Source organism: Trichophyton benhamiae, assembly GCF_000151125.1.
Source record: "Trichophyton benhamiae CBS 112371 chromosome Unknown contig01293.0, whole genome shotgun sequence".
Classification (NCBI taxonomy): domain Eukaryota; kingdom Fungi; phylum Ascomycota; class Eurotiomycetes; order Onygenales; family Arthrodermataceae; genus Trichophyton; species Trichophyton benhamiae.
The window spans coordinates 432,945-449,393 of NW_003315113.1; the positions used below are offsets into that span (position 1 = coordinate 432,945).

The 16,449-nt window shown below is 45.7% G+C and overlaps 6 protein-coding genes across 6 annotated transcripts; 3 read left to right on the forward strand and 3 right to left on the reverse strand.

The window, feature by feature from the left end:
- Positions 1 to 84: 84 nt before the first annotated feature.
- Positions 85 to 5,468, reverse strand: ARB_04102 (uncharacterized protein; the record flags this gene model as incomplete). The annotated part of the gene is made up of 3 exons (XM_003017179.1): positions 85 to 184; positions 313 to 5,274; positions 5,341 to 5,468. The coding sequence occupies 3 exons, from the start codon at positions 5,466 to 5,468 to the stop codon at positions 85 to 87; spliced, it is 5,190 nt and encodes a 1,729-aa protein (XP_003017225.1).
- An 890-nt stretch (positions 5,469 to 6,358) lies between these two features.
- On the forward strand, positions 6,359 to 10,731 carry ARB_04103 (hypercellular protein HypA; the record flags this gene model as incomplete). Its single annotated transcript, XM_003017180.1, has 2 exons — positions 6,359 to 7,305; positions 7,431 to 10,731. The coding sequence occupies 2 exons, from the start codon at positions 6,359 to 6,361 to the stop codon at positions 10,729 to 10,731; spliced, it is 4,248 nt and encodes a 1,415-aa protein (XP_003017226.1).
- Positions 10,732 to 11,367: 636 nt separating this feature from the next.
- ARB_04104 (uncharacterized protein) lies at positions 11,368 to 12,312 on the forward strand (the record flags this gene model as incomplete). The annotated part of the gene is made up of 2 exons (XM_003017181.1): positions 11,368 to 12,108; positions 12,265 to 12,312. The coding sequence occupies 2 exons, from the start codon at positions 11,368 to 11,370 to the stop codon at positions 12,310 to 12,312; spliced, it is 789 nt and encodes a 262-aa protein (XP_003017227.1).
- Positions 12,313 to 13,401: 1,089 nt separating this feature from the next.
- ARB_04105 (uncharacterized protein) lies at positions 13,402 to 14,141 on the reverse strand (the record flags this gene model as incomplete). The annotated part of the gene is made up of 3 exons (XM_003017182.1): positions 13,402 to 13,527; positions 13,602 to 13,751; positions 13,830 to 14,141. 3 exons carry the CDS (start codon positions 14,139 to 14,141, stop codon positions 13,402 to 13,404), a joined length of 588 nt encoding a protein of 195 aa, XP_003017228.1.
- Positions 14,142 to 14,877: 736 nt separating this feature from the next.
- ARB_04106 (uncharacterized protein) lies at positions 14,878 to 15,427 on the forward strand (the record flags this gene model as incomplete). The annotated part of the gene is made up of 2 exons (XM_003017183.1): positions 14,878 to 15,129; positions 15,263 to 15,427. The coding sequence occupies 2 exons, from the start codon at positions 14,878 to 14,880 to the stop codon at positions 15,425 to 15,427; spliced, it is 417 nt and encodes a 138-aa protein (XP_003017229.1).
- Positions 15,428 to 16,088: 661 nt separating this feature from the next.
- ARB_04107 (uncharacterized protein) lies at positions 16,089 to 16,410 on the reverse strand (the record flags this gene model as incomplete). Its single annotated transcript, XM_003017184.1, has 2 exons — positions 16,089 to 16,184; positions 16,261 to 16,410. 2 exons carry the CDS (start codon positions 16,408 to 16,410, stop codon positions 16,089 to 16,091), a joined length of 246 nt encoding a protein of 81 aa, XP_003017230.1.
- Between the last annotated feature and the right edge of the window lie 39 nt (positions 16,411 to 16,449).

Below are 16,449 nucleotides of genomic sequence, written 5' to 3' on the forward strand. Positions count from 1 at the left end.
AATTAAATTTCCCTGGACGAAGCTGGTACCCAGCCGCTGTAACAGTTTGTAACGGTGTGATGATTGCTAGAATACCCGCGTTTCTCAGGAAAATCCAACGGCGTAATTGCGGAGAACTTTCTGTTTATCCCAGGATGGAAGTATGGTCCACAACCGTGGCTGATATCTGTCGGTGAGGATCTTGCTATTTATCTTGCCGCAAGTATCTGAATGCATTTATCAAAGTATTGGGTAACCAGGCTCTCACTATATTAACAGCCACGAAATTAGCGCTTCAATTCGGTTATAGAAATAGGGGTAGCCAAAACTTACGTATAAAAGCCATGTTCCGCCCCATGATCGGATACAAGGTTGTGTGCAAGTTCGTGGCATAAAATCACGAACCAGTACACTAACCCTTCCCTCCTTTCGTCCCGAACAACTTTTTCAAGGTGCAAGCGTTCAAAATAGGCGAAATTGCAGAACAAACTGCCACCAGAGTTAAAAGCAATCGTTTTCCCACTGGTATCGTAGAATATGCTGAGAGTTTCTAGGCGAAGCCCAAAGATCTTTGCACAATCTGTAAGTATTTTGCTAAATAACTCAACGTTAGAGTGGTTAGCACGAATGAACGCTTCCGGATCCCTGGGTTCCTTTCCAATAAATATCTTGATACCTCCCAGCAGACAGAAGAACTTGAGATCTTGCGCAGGACGTTCATCACAATATGTTTTCTTTTCTTCGATTTCCTTTTGTTGTCCCTGACTGCGTAGTTCATTTGATGTAAATGGCTGTGAAGCATTGATCGCGGATTGCAATTGCGACTGTAACGCCCCTGGGGAGGTAGTAATAGTTTGGAGAGAATCCTTTTTCTCCTCTTCTCGGGTTGTAAGTCTGTCGGACAGATGCTTTTTCAAGTTATTTTGAGGGAAATCGAACGGCAGGCCAAACCTCTTTGTTAAATCGGAAAGGAGACCACCTGGAGGTTGGTTTTCATTTGGCCGCGAAATGGGAGGCGGAGATGAATGTCTAGTCAAGCTGTTTGTAGGAGAATCCGGGAAAATACCAGGCATGGCTGCTTCATGCTGTTGCTGAACTGCAAGCCGCTGCGATTCTTGAAGCTCTTCTGTTCTTTTCTTTTCCATCTCTTGCATTTCTCGTGCCTGCTGCATCTCCTTTTCAAGCTGGCTTTGTCGCTGTTGCTCTGCAATTCTTGCTTCAGCTGCTTTCTGACGGAGAATTCTTTCGACATTGTACCCTCTTGCCCGTAATTCCAGGAGATCTGTCTTCAACAACATCTCTAATGTAAGTGTAGAGTGAAGCTTCGGCCTCGATAATATAATGCTTACGAGAGCTTGACTGATCTGATATAGATCAAGCTTGCCCTCTGCAATTGACAAAACAACGCTGCTTAGCTTATGTGTCATTACAGCACTGCGGTCTTCTACGTGGGACATTCCCCAGCCCCGGAGAGAGCGTCGCAGCTTAATGCTGCGCACTGTCTGAACACTTAGGTTCTTCTCTAACCATCGAGTATCACGGCGTATCGTGTTACTCGGAAGGTCATGCAAGAAGAGCCTAGACCTCTCGTATATGAGCCTTTGTAGTTTCCATGCACTGCGCTGGTCAGAACTAAGTTGGCCACATTGAGCTGTCTCATCAATCAAACTGCTCAAATTGGAAGATCCAAGAGTGGAATACATATCTTCGAGTAATTCTTCCTGTGGGGCTGCGAGCAATTTCTCCTTGAAGAGGCTAAAGCTGGAATAGTCATCAACGATAACTGCATCCGCGGCACTTGTTAAATGCCACTCCTTAATTGCCTGTTCCTCTTCTTCATCATCACTAGATTCTCCCGTATCTAGAAGTGACTTCTTGGTGTCTGAACTCCGAGGAATCTCCTTGCTTGCGAATAGGAATGGAGCACGTTTCATCTCTGCGAAGAGGGCTTTGTCCTTTCTGATTGTTGGCATGTTCTCTGCAATTCCTCGTAATAGCTTCAGGTACTTTTCAGAGCTCTGCAGCTTAGATGATATCCTCGTAGGTTCCTTAACAAGGATAGAAGCCAGTTCAGAATGTGTTGGCTGCCTCTTGGAGCCACATGCAAGGAGAAATATGTTTGCCTCAGTGCCAAAATCCACAAAATCAAAAATATCTCCATATTCGTCAGAATCACCGAGGTAACAGTTGCGAGGAGCAACGTATTGCATTGTGGCAGTGCTCTTTTCTGTCAGGGGTTTCCGGTCTATAGGGATTATGGGGGCTTGCCCAATGCGTGCGGCAGATGGAGGTGAAATTTCAGCAACACGGCTGGCCATATATTTAAAAAGGGCTCTTGCTTGGGATTTCGATTCCGGGCGTTTTTTAATGAGGATGGTGATACATTCGTTGATCGATGGGTGATGACTCACTCCAAATTTCAAAGCATGAGGATGCAAATCCCTGCGAAGAATGTCAAACCCAAACAGTGCAGCTCCTTCGGCAGTGAAACAATTTGAAGGGTTACTTAGGCCACCCCCTTCTACTGGTAGGAACGGAGTCATGGATTGACTATAGTCAAAATTTGCATAATTATTGGAGACATGGTTTGTAATGAAATAACCCATGGCTTTGTCGAGAAGCCTTAAATCATTAGAGGCTGCAGCATATGCCATGAGTTTAATCATTTCAGCCGCTGTTGGTATGCTCTTCAACCCAAGAGAGGCCAAAAATTTGCCCTCGGCGCTTGAGGGGAGATATTTTCCGGGCCAGTATAGGAGAGGAAAACCAAGATCTCTGAAAGCGGCGTTTGGCTCAAACAGTTGTGAAACTTGATAACGTTCTTCGGATGGTTTTCCGTCACCTTTTGTCTCTGCAGAACATATTTTAGCCTTGCGGAGCTTTGTTATATCTTCTGGGGGTATATCCTGGCGAACAGAAGCTAAATATTTAATCAATTCGACATGGCTCCATTTCGCCTGGGATACTGCACCCGTATCTGTCCTATCTTTGGAATTGTTCAAAAGACGTTCAAAGATAATACTAATGTCCACAGTTTTTCGCACACCCAAGTCACCTAGAAATTTCTCTTTGACGCCATTCAGGCCGGTGACAACTGGAAGATCATCAAAGATCCGGACTGAAGGAAAGTAGGCTTCTTGTGGTTTACTCATCCCCGTCTTTGTGGGGATGACCGTATGTTGCCGCAAAGAATCAACTATTTCTTTCTTCGAGCTAGCTGGTATGGAATCCCATTGTTTAGACACAACCGGGAGAACACGGATAGCAAAATCACGCGAGCGGGTTATATCGTGTTCAGCTGGTAAAAGGTTGCGATTAGAGGAGTTATGCACCAGCCACTGGACCCAAGTATCGACCTGCAGTTCCTGCCAACCGATCGACAATAGGCCAGGCGCTGGTAATGGTTTTGAAAATTTAGGCGGAAGAACAAAAGGGGGTAGTGGCAATTCCGGTGAGATACGGGTCAAATTGGCAAAGCAACTGATATCTCTTAATACTAGGAGTGCGGAGCCTCTATCACCTTCTTCGTTGTTAGCCACTGCAACTGCAAGAAGCGACTTGACTGTGGCATTGTTAATTTCCCCGTGCTTAGACTTCTGAATAATCCATGAAAGAAACTCATGCAGCTGCGGCGAGGTTAAGGCCTTGTTCTCTAACTCGGTCTTGATATCAGTTATTGTGACTTCGGTGATTAAGCCGAACTCAATCAATCTTCCAACAAATCCCCTAGCTTCGGAGACCAACTGTTCAGGGAGAACTGGAATTCCATCCATAAAACTAAGGTCCTTTGGCGCAGTCCGGACTTGGTGGCTTGGAAGGATACCACGAGTAGATAGGATCTCCAAGTAGGCATTCTGGCTGCAGGTCCAGAAAGAATCTTCAACCACCTGCCGTACTTGTGAAGTTGGAGTTGACTCCCGAAAGACAAACTGATTTGAAATATGAATGGTCTCCGGAAGAACTGCGCTGATATCTTCTTTCTGAAGATAAGACCTTCCGGACTTTTTAAGCCTGAAAAGAAGTTGATCCTTTAGGGATGACATCTCAGCGGACCAAGCAATCCTACAAACAATCCCAACAACTCGCAGAAGCTCAAGATTCCAAGTACGAACCCAACGAGCATTTAAATCTATGCTCTCTCGCTCCACGGTTGGAATCAATGATGGGGCTGATACATGCGCGTTCAAGCCTGTGGTCTGGTGAGTCGGGAAACCGATATAAATTCTTCCAGAACGGGATGGGGTAACACTGCTAAAGATGTCCTGTGTGTCAGGGCTCGCCGAAATGGGGGAAGCAGTATATGACGTGGTAAGTATCGCAAGCCTCGTTGTTTTTGGAGGCGGCTTTTTTGTTGCCCGCTCTAACTCGTGGCTAAAAGATTGTGAAACTGATGTCTTGATGTGGCCGGTAGTGATTTGGAGGAAGACGGAGGAATTATTGTAAGCAAGAAGGTTCTCTTCGGTGCCATTCCGGCCAGACTTCTCAGATTTTGAATATTTATCATCAGTTGTGGATGAGCCAGTAAGTCGGGAAAAGAAGCTTCTTAGAGATGCTGTAGTATCATGTACACGGTTGCCTTCGTACCTAGATGAATTAGTCGGAGATTTCCAACCTACCGCCTTCATACACGTAGCATTCAGCTGAGCAACCTCACGGGTTATATCAGCTACCCTCATTATTCCATCCTGAGTTTTGGTTGATATGTCTCTGGGTATCATAACCGGAACGCCTGGGGCAAGCTTCTTTGAGAGTTTTAACAGGTTCCAACCATCCAGCCAAAGTTCTATAGCCTCTAGTCCAACAAAGGTAAGACTGCTGGCAAGAAACTGGCAGAGAGGCATGAGTCCCGGGATTGGTGAGGTTGTATTTCTATAATCAAGCACAAAGACCGTGTCAGGGCTGGAGTCTCTCTCGTCTAGTTTTAAACGACGTGTGAAAAGTGCGTTTTCTTTCCAGTAAAACGCAATCGCCTCCCTACCAGAAGAGACAAATGGTTCTTCACAATCAGAAAATACACTGTAAAATCCAACACCAAAAGCCCCTATTTTGGTTTCATCTGGGTTCCCTTCTGCTATCCGCTTCAACCGAGCCCAGTCATTGGCACTGAACGGAGTACCGTTATTTCGCAGCGTGAGCCGTTTTATGGTGTGATGTGATATAACATGTTTTATTAGTGAGCTGTCGTCTGTAGTAGTAGGTGCAGGAACTGTCATAGACGGCGTAGTTTCGAATTTGATTACCACTCTGGTGGCCGAGGCATCCGAGGCGTTTTGTATGAGTTCTCGCAACACGGTCCTAAGCAAGAGTGTCAGAGCTGGATAGGGTATCCCGGATGACAATCAGAAAGAGAAAAATAATCACCATTCTCCAGAATATCGTGCTAGCACTTTGTCAATTAGAGCTCGAGTGTTCACTGTAACAGCCTCTTCATCAAGGCCAGATCCAATGGCTCTGGCCTTCAACGAGGTAAAATCAATATTGTTTGCCATAGTACGTCATTCGCATAACATATCTCAGGTCTTCAGACTTAAGGAATATATGTTCAAGGCCTCACGACTACCGGCTCATTCCCCTCATTGCTTGAATGGTACACCTGCTGAACGACTAGGCTCCAGCCAGATATGACGTAGAGGATCCTACCTCGCGGCCTTTCCGGGACAAACAAAGCAGTGGACGAGAAAGTAGCTATGATATCAGATAGATGGAGCTTGTCGAATACCTCCTCTGTATCCCGCACTGGTGGTTAGCTGATAAACGGGCGTTCGTGCTGTTTTTGTTTCATGAACGTGTGAGTGTGCCCATAACGCCGAAGTGTCGACAGCTCCAGCTCATGTGACAGACGCAAAGTTGGTGATGTCAACGCCAACCGCCCAAAAAACTGCAACTGCTAGTTGCGCTAACTACGGTCCAGACTCGCGATCGATGAAAACGCCTGAGCTGTTAACGCACTTGCAGAGTCCAGCGCCGATAGACGTCTACCCACCGCTTAGTTAACGACCTGAATTTGCCCCTGCGATGCTTAAACACCGCCTCGCGCGCAATCCAGGCCAGCTGTGAATCGATTCTACGACCAGCCTCCGATCCCAATGTTACAATGACGATTGACCCCCTTTCCCCTATTGCGCCGGCGCGCCTACGGGTCCTGTTACTTCCTACTGGTAGAATCAGGCGATCTAGGTTCTTAGGCTTCGCCGAGCGACTTCGAGCGCACAATGTGGTTCGTCTGGGAGATGTGAGCCCAGATGGGAGTTCAAGCAAGAGTATGGAGAAGCCGTTAGACTGCTAAAACCGAAGGGAAAAGCTTCATATCAATGGTTTACCCTATAGCTAACATTTGCTGATTCTAGATTCGTTCTCCCCGCTTGCGTACCCATCTGGAATGATTATCTACGACCTATCTATATCCGTATCCCCTATCTCCCACCTGGAAGTGTTTCCATTTGAGCTTTTCAGGGAGCCGCTTGTCATTCTAGCAATTGCCGATGGCACAGAGATCACAAGAAAAAAAGATCGGGATGGGAATGATCCACTTGAGGAGAAGTCCGGTGGAACTGGACACAAGAAGCATCCTAGCCCGGAGGGCCTTGACCAGCTTATTAAAGAGCTAGATGGGATAAACACGGACTACCCCAAATCTGTACTCCAACAGCTCTTAGTTTTTGACTATGATGGGTTAGAAAACATAGCTTCTGGCCCTGAGCAGGTAATTTGGATACCCAACCCGGAGGCATCACGGCCCACCACCATGAAGACGGTAATGTGTGATATATCTGCCCGAGTTCTAGGAGGGCTACAAAAGTTCTCAGAATCAATACCGCAATGGCAAAGTATTGAATCTCCAAAGGTATCATCTTGGGGTCCACGACGGGCTTTAGATGCTAAGTCACCCGACAAGCTCTCCCACAGAATGACGATGCCAGCACATCTGCCGTCACGGCCAACTGAGCAACCCTTGGAAGGCACCGAATCGCCCCCAATTGTCAACCATGAATCACCTACCACATTCGATGAAATCACTCGTTCAATCCAAATATCGAACAAAACGACTTCGGCCCTTAGCTCTAGTTCCAAACCCGGGTCCAAGGAACATAGTCGAGATCGATCTTCAGTCGTGGGAGTTTCTAGTCTTGCATCCAACGAGAGAGCAAAATCTCGCTTCCAGGGCCGTCTTCATGTTCTTACTGGCCTACTCCACCTCCAAGGAGGCTTATGGCCTGAAGCCCTCAAAGATCTTATAGAAGGCGCTTCAATTGCCAGGTCTGGGAGTGATTATATATGGCATGCAAAGGCCTTAGAAGCGATATTGATCTGTCTTCTTCTGTTTGGGTGGGTGGGTGCAAGTTTTCAGGTATGCAGCCTTCCTTTGATTGCTCCCACTTTAGACTATATGCCTGACAGACACGGTATTTACTTTTGAAGATTCCTCATATATGTTTTCCTAATGGCGATAGGGTAGTCGCAAAATCTACCCCAGCTCAAGGAAACATCGAGTCTCATGGAAAGTCAGAACCTGAAGCTAGATCTTTGGCTCTCCAGAATCTCGCGAGCATTATTCCTGACATTTCCAACTATATATTAAGCCTCTACAATCGAGCTATTAATATAACGGATGAACCGCTTCCCCAGCTAGTGTTCTCGGAAACAGTCATAAGACTTGCAAAGCTTCTGACAACCATGCAAGTACGCGATGGTTCTCTTGATACCGACGGTCTACAGCATGTAGTCTTGAATAAACCCCTAGAGCGCATATCACTGCCCGACCAACAAAGAAAACCTAACACTTTTCGCAAAACAGAAATAACATCTTTCCTATTCCGTGCACTCCCATCTTCAATATCTTCGGATGTCCCTGTGACGGATGCGGTTCAGATATTCATTGGCGTGGCTGCTGTCTTATCACCTCTAGGGATGGAGCGAAAGCAGGCATTCGTTCTGAAGGAGCTTTTCTCAATACTCATTCCTGGGCTTGTACAAGCTAGGAAGATTGGTGCGGCAGAAATTGGAATTCATCCAGCTGCAGGACTATCTGCCCTCAGCAATGCCTCTTTCGACATCAACGCTTTGGATATTGGTCCTGCAAATATGGAATCAGGTTTAAGATCGGTTCTGTCTCTTATTGGAGGGGTCTATGGCGCTAAGCTTACCAACGGACGGATAAACAGTGAATGGAAGTACGATGGGCATGGCTTTGACTATGACTCAATTGAAGCAATCATTGAGCGTACATTTCAGAACTCAGCCCTCGATACATATGGCGACTTGGCTCTGAAGATTGAAATACTTAAATCCTGTATAAACTTCTGTGAAGCATTACCTGACTTTTCAGGCGTTTTGAAGTTTACTGTTGCCTTACTACAAGCCGCCAAGGGCACATATATGCTCACCACAGATCTTCAGAAGGGCAGGCCACTTCTGAGTCCCGACGAGCAAACTCGTTTATACAATACGGTTAAACGCACAGTCAGTGTTGCACACAAGCTTGGGGTATCGGATTTGGAAGCTGAATATTGGGACGATTTCTTGGTTCGCGATGTTCTAATACAACCTTCGAGTGCAGAACGCCCTGTTCGACGAACGAAGCAAGACTTTGGGGTTACCTTTAGTGCTGAAAAGGGCGCTGAAACAGAACCATTTATCTACAATGCATTCTCCAAGCCCCTTACACCAACCGCCGAGGCACCATTGATTGCTGGCGAGCCTGCAACCGCAAGGGTCATTCTTCAAAACCCATTCGACTTTGAACTCGAGATTGAACACATACAACTTGAAGGTGAAGGCATTTCATTTGATGCCAGTGCCTCAAATCTCCTCCTTGCGCCATTTTGTCTCCAGGAAATCGGGGTTACTCTATTGGCTGCGGAGGAAGGTGTGCTCAAAATCACTGGATGCACTGTTAAGGTGAAGTTCTGCAGAGAAAGGCGATTCCCTATCTTCAAGAAGATATGGAAATCCGTGGCGGAAACCAAGCTCAAACACAGAGGTTTGGCTGCCAAGGACCCTTCCTTATCACGGCCTACCTCATGGAGTTCGAACACATCCCAAGGAGCAATACCTTCGAGAAAACCACCAGAAGCTACGACTTTGTCTGCGAATATCATCAAAGCGCAACCCATGATTGAAGTGCGAAGCTCCTCGCTTCTACAATCTGCAATAATGATGCTAGAAGGGGAAACCAGCTTGTTCGAGATTACATTACATAACGCATCCGATTGCCCTGCTGATCTCCTTCTCTTCACTTTTCAAGATTCTACAACAGCTCATCTACAAGCGGCATTAAACAACAAAGACAACCTGCCTACAGAAATTTACGAGTTGGAATATCAGATGTTGAAACGGCCGCCACTACGTTTACGGACCTCCGGTGTAGGGCAAGAAATACCAACCCTTGACCCTGGTGAATCAAAGACGTTTACAATTGAAGTTTTAGGCAAGCCAGGCCTTAGAACAGCCACTCTTCAAGTTGATTATGCATGTATTGGCGCGTCGCCTTCGGAACTCCCAGACACTTTTTATACCAGGCAAATCAGCATACCATTAACTGTCACCGTCAATGCCAGCCTGAATATTTCCCGGTGCGAGATCCTGCCTTTCAATGGTCATATTGGATGGATCGGTGATGCATCCTCCGATAAAATATCAAAAAAGCAACCAACAACATATGCCGCCTTACCAGACTCTTCGACTGTTTCTGCCGGTGGTCGAAATGATCCACAGATATCACCGGTTATATCTGAACTCGGATCAAAATACACAGGATCTGACTACTGCTTATTGGTTATAGATTTACGAAACTCGTGGCCTAACCCAATATCTGCTTATCTGAAGGTCACCGACTCGACTACTGAGGGAAAAATCGATAGTTCCGAGGCCGGAACTTCGACTCTTCATTTACAGGAAGTCTCTGATGTACTCCAACCCGGGCACCTCTCTCGCTTCGCCCTAGCTATTCCACGGATATACCTGGATGATCCCCACCAGAAAATTCCGGCATTGAATGCTGCAAATAGACGGCAGTTTGTAGTCAGCGCTAATAAGCTAAGTTATGAGGCGGAAACCGCCAAGAGAGAAGCATTCTGGCTTCGTGAAAAATTGTTCGAGAGCCTCCATGGGCTATGGAAGGATGAGGTTACGGGCCGTGAGGGAGTTATTGACTTCCGTGCGATCGTGTTAACCAATCGTATGATCAGTGCACTTCGAGTGGACGACATAGAGCCAAGCTTCAATCTTCTGCCGCTGCAGAAAACAATCGACCAGGCATCCTGCAGTGACCAATACCCGACTATTCTACAAACAGGCCAGTCAAGATTCTCCGTTCCAACCGACACATTCTTCAACCTTCAAACTACACTTTTCAACCGCTCTTCAAAGCCCATTCATCCCATCATCCGGATACAACCCACTCTGCGCAACCAACCATATACAGTTGCGCTTGAGTTATCAAGACGCCTATCCTGTACCGGGATGCTTCAACGAGCACTTCCGGTTCTAGGCCCCAGGGAACAAAAACAAATAAACCTTGGCATTACTATTCACTGTGCAGGAGAGTACGAAATTAGAGCTACAGTAGAGGAAGTCAAGGCTGCAAACACAATAATCGAACCGACAGAAGAGAAAGCCGCCCCGTCATTCGATAAATACGCGTACCATCATGATAGCTACCAGCAATCCTTCGATACCAATGCACCACGACAGCGACGCAAATGGCATTCTAGACTACCTTGTATAATAACAGCACGAGAGAGCCTCGTGTGACATGCTACCTTGTTAGATGTTGCCCCGTTTCCTTCCTATCCCTCAGGAGTGTGCGCTTCCCTTCCTTACTGCCCTCTTCGATGCTCTTGTTCTTGTTCTTCTCCTTCTTCTGCTCCTTCTTCTTCTGCTTTTCACGATATACAGGACGTTAATGAAGATCCCCGTAGCTAACGATTATGACAACCTTTGTTATCCCTCTTCCCTAGCTCACGTAGCACAGGCATTCCAACTCTGTAGATAGAGCAATTAAGGTTCGTATAAAATTTACCTCTATTTAGAGTTTTTCCACAAAACCGAGCATAAAATTTATGTGCGAGCCTCGGCTGAAGGAAATAAGATGGAAAGCTTTGATAAGATAAGCTCGGAGATTCCCAGTCTTTATATCTTGCAAGGCCCTTGAACAACTTTTTCCCTCTCCCGGCTCTGCTCATAGAGGTTTGATTGCAGTGATACAAGCCGGTCTCGCTTATTGCCCATCCATTGACCCTTTTCGTTTTAGCGTGGCTCACTGCAGGATCTTGACAAACACTTTTATATACCCCTCCCAACTGTCTGGATAGCAAACAGACAGCTCGAGAACAACACCTGCCTGTGCCATATCCAAAAGCCAAGATATCTTGTCTACGCAATACACCGATGGGAATTCTCTCCTGGTTTCTCCCTAATGGGAGGGTATCGTTCCATCATGCCGGGAAATCTGTCATCTTAAAGCGGAAACCACAGAAGAAAGGCCCCGGAGTGGACGAGTCGAAATACATCTCCCTTGCTGACCTCTGCAAGTCTGCAACACCCGCTGATTGCCAGCTAAATCCTTTCTTGTTCAATGGGCATCTGCAGACGGCGTGGACCCTTATGAGAACAGATGATATCCCGGTTTACTACAAGCGATGGCGGTTTGAAGGAGACAGTCCCGACTATCGTGGGAGCTTTGAAGTGGATTTTGTTGTTCCGCCTTACGACGTCAATAAGACAAGCAATTCCCTTACTTCTGCGCAGTCAGATAATGGCACGTTTGAATCTTCTACTCCACCAGACTCAACACACCCATCTCCCCGCACAAGCTTCTTTACAAAGGAAGAATTCTCAGCCCTCCCGTCTGATGATAAGAAGCCCATGCTTGTTGTCTTACATGGCTTGTCCGGTGGATCGCACGAACCATACCTACGAAATATAGTCGATCCGCTCCACAAGCAAGGCTGGGAAGTATGTGTTGTTAACTTCCGAGGATGTGCAAATTCAAAGGTTACAAGTTCGATATTATACAATGCGCGCGCAACTTGGGATGTCCGACAGACCGTACGTTGGTTACGGAAGAACTTTCCTTCCCGCCCTTTATTTGGAATTGGATTCTCACTGGGCGCAAATATCCTGACAAACGTAAGCCATATCATTATTCAATTTTCTGCTATCTATGACGGCCCATACAGGTTACTGATACACATATATACACGATTAGTATGTTGGAGAGGAAGGCGAGGATTGCCAGTTAAAGGCGGCAGTCGTCTGCTCAAATCCCTGGAATCTTGAAGTTAGCTCACTGGCATTGCAAAGGACCTGGGTGGGATTGCAGATATATTCTAAAACTATGGGGGCGAGTATGAGGCGGCTCTTTGAACAGTACGCAAATACCCCAGGTATAACGAGGTGTTATATTTCTAACTATCAGTGTATAAAGACATGTCGACAAGTTACGGGAGCACCCTCGAGTCAATGTTGAACGAGTCCGGAAAACCACCTATCTTCACGAGTTTGATAGGTAAGTTTGTCCGTTTAGTGGTTGAACCCAAAAGCTTTTGCTAACCTGTCTCTCAGAGAGTTACAAGCACCTGTTTGGGGTTATCCCACTGAAACTGCTTATTATCGCGATGCTTCCTCCATTGACTCATTGTTCGCAGTAAAGATCCCCCTTTTTGCCATCCAGGCGGAAGATGACGCTGTACGAAATCAAACTCTGCCCACTATAATAGGATGTTGAGGTGTTAACATCGTGGCCTAGATTTCCTCAAAAGAAGCACTACCATACCTTGAGATGACCAAGACCCCGTACGCAGTAATGTGTACTACTTCTTGGGGAGGTCACCTAAGCTGGTTTGAGTACGGAGGAGGAAGATGGTTCACCAAACCCGTAAGTTTAACAATTTCATTCAATTATATGTCATCCGCTCGAACATCGCCACCAAGTCTTCCACCCATGTATAATGCCCATGGAGATTCGACTTCTAACCTATGGACTATAGGTTGTCAATTTTCTCAATAAAATGGCTTCTGAAATCGACCTTGATGCTCCACTGACAGTAGTGGAGGAGGAGATGGAGAGCAAGAGTAACTTGAATCCTGCGGCATCTCCTGAAAGAGTTGATGGTCCCCATCCGGACTTCACGCCCATGAGGCGGAAATTGCATATGCCCATCCCGGACGACGGAGAATAGCCGCATCCTTTCCCCTACGGTATTAACCAAACTATTATCCACCCCACTGCAAAGTTCGGAGATCCAGGTGACAGAATTCCGTTATAGGTATTGAGTTTCTCTCAGTTTGGCAACGGCCCTCTTTTGTCTCTCAAGTTAAAGATAGCCACACCTTATATAGAAGGTTGGGGATAATTCTCCGCCTCTGGGTATATTTGTATTGTAGCGGGAATGCCGCTTTTCATAATTTTTAGAGCCTCATTTAGGCAAAAGCAACTTTTTTAGATTTCACCCCTTTCTTAGATTTCACGTCATTCTGTTCTTCATGCTTGTTGTTCTTAGGTTCTTTCGATCGGCGCGACTTTCGAAGTGAATCTTTCGTCTCCTCCTGTTAAACTGTTAGATGTGGAACATATAGATTACATGCCAACAACATATGCGGCCGGGCAGTAAATTACTTACCAATTTTGCATTCTTCTTTTCCTTCCTGGCTTCCGCCTCGGCCTTCCTTGCCTCGCGTATTTCCTCCATCTGCCGAGCCTTTATCATCCTGGATTCTATCTGTCCTTCTTTTTCCGCGTTCACCATGGCGAGAATGGTCATCATGCTCTCCTGAGATCATAGTTAATATAAATACGTTCCTCTAGGGGTAGCGTGAAGACCGCTATAAGATTAACATGGGAGATATACCTGATCGTCGACAAATACCTTCCCCTTCTTTTTGCCTCGCGGTTTTTGCACACCAACAGGTGTGATTTTGTTCAACGTAGGCAAATTCAATTCTTTTTCAGTATACACCCTTTTCTTCTTCTTTTTCAACATTTCTGGCGCTGAGCGTGACTTCGCTTTGACCTCTGTTGGTTTGGGCTTTGCGCCAGATTTTGTGCTGGACTTCGATTTAGATACTCGATTTGTTGATGACTTTCCAGCTGAAGTAGACTTCGATTTTGAAGATTTGCTCTTTGACCCTTTTGACGGGCCAGCTGGCTTTGTTGGCGCCATGATGATCGCTTGTGTTATGGCGTCGTTATGTCCTGATCGAGAGTGCGCCTGTTCTCCTGGTTTGATATCAGGTAAAAAAAAAAAAAAAAAAAAAAAAAAAAAAAAAAAAAAAAAAAAAAAAAAGTCAAAAGAATTCACAATTAGAGTTCATTGCACGCCAAGAGCTCGGGTTTAAGCAACGAAATGAAAGACAACTTCAAGCAGCTTGACAGTGAGACTTAAAAAAGCATTATGAAAAGAGACGTACTTTATATGAGTTACTAAACCGATTGAGATCACTGGTGGTGCAATTTACGCTGCATTGCTGCCATAGGGACGCAGTTTATCACAGTATTGCCAGTACTGCAAGTATCTCGCTTAGTCAGCCTAGACGCCAAGGATGTCGGCGATCGTGAATTGAACGAGCCAGAAACAACCGCAACGTCAAGCCGACTTTCGTTTCTCTCTCAAAGCTGTGTTTATAGCAAGATATTTCATAGCTGCAACTCAACATGGTCTTGAATCCAACCTATTTGGCCCAGCGGACGCGATCCTGTAGGTTTCAACCTATTTGCAGTGGCCAATCTCTCGCTTTCGTGGACACTCACTAACCGCTGTCTGGAAACTCGTAGCCGTCAATTGGAAAGATGCGCAGAAAAGAGTACTTAGATCATACCGAGCATGGCTTCGGGCGGTTAGTCTCCCTTTGATTGCGTTATATTTGGCTTCCCTATCCATTCGATGTTGGTTCCGCAGCATGCTTGACAGACAGTGCTGCAAGGTTCCCTTCTTGGTGATAATTGATAATTTATACATTGAGGACGGAATAAATGCTAATGGTATCCATTTGTGGCTTGTACAGTCTCCTGAGATCCAAACTATGTACTCTCTTCAACTTCCCGTCTCCGCCATCCGAACCAAGATTAGACAAGAATTTGAGCGACACCGATATGTAAATCAGCTGCCAGTCGTCGATGTTCTTCTATTCCAAAGCCACAGCGAGTTTCAGGTACGAATATGCGCCTACGATCTACTCATAATAGTCCATTGTTTCCCACTGGCGATTCCCTTCGTATTACATGTCCCGAGCTAGCCACTGGTTCATTCTTCTGTTTAGAATGCTGACCCGGTGTGCGTTATAGGAAACCATGAACTATTGGAAACAGTTGTCCCAATTGATGAAATATTTCAGAGCTGAGGAAGACCCATCAGCCAAACTACCCAAGAACTTCATGTCTGGTTTCATGGAGGTATGTTGTTTGGGCATATTTTCCTTCCGTCTCACTCAAAGTAGCTCACTAGACTAATACTAATATAGGGACGAAATTAACAATTACACTTCTCAACTTGTACTATTGTGAGGTGGGGCTTTGCTATGAAGGCGGTGAAATGTATATATCCTAGCACTGTCTTTATATTTCTTATACTTTCTTTACGCAGTTTTCTCAACTAGAGTATTGAGGCTACAGAAAGACAACAAAAAGTCAAAAAAAATACTTGAATAAACCCTCCAATGCAGTTCCAAAGTCCCCTTGCGCCTAAGCTGGTATTAAATGATACAACAATGCCCTCGTAATGAATCCTTCCCATTTATATACTTTCCGCATCATTGCTGCATCTTGCTAGCTTCGAAGGCATCCCTTGAAAGGGTAAACTTTTCCGTAACAACATCACATAGATCCATTAAGTCGTTAAGTCCCTTCTCTAGAACCGTGAATACATTGGTCGAATCTAGGAAGAGGTTAGGTACGTAGATGCAAGTAGCTCAATGTGTCAGGAACTATATCAAAACGTAGGAAGACGCAAGACTCACCATAAGTCTGGATTCTCAAGTTCATCTTAGCTTCTGAAGGATGGGGCATCGTGTATCCGCAAAATTCAACGTCGGGACTATCGGGAATATATCAGCGGGCAGCCTCGACTTGCATTTTGTTGCATCCGCGCGGCAAACAACATAGCAGATATATCTCACTTTTTCATAATGACGTATCGTAGCGCATTCCCAAGAGTATGATCTTCGCCTTCGAACTGGAACGAGGCAGCTGTCTCAATGGCGCCAGGAAGCTATGTAAAGGCAGTGTGGTTAATAAATACTGTATCCCTCGACAAGTAACACCATGGAAAAGGTTCAAAAGCTCACAATGGTTATTCTTTGCTGGTCATTAGCCATGTATTCGTCTTCTTCGTCCTCTTCATCCTCAATATATTCTTGCTGCTCTACATCAACTTCTTGGTCTTCGAGTGGTTGCGCATCGACCATGGATTCATCCTCTGGGACTTTTCCCGGCATTTTGTGTTCGTGCAGAGTAGTTTCGAGTGCAACCTATGT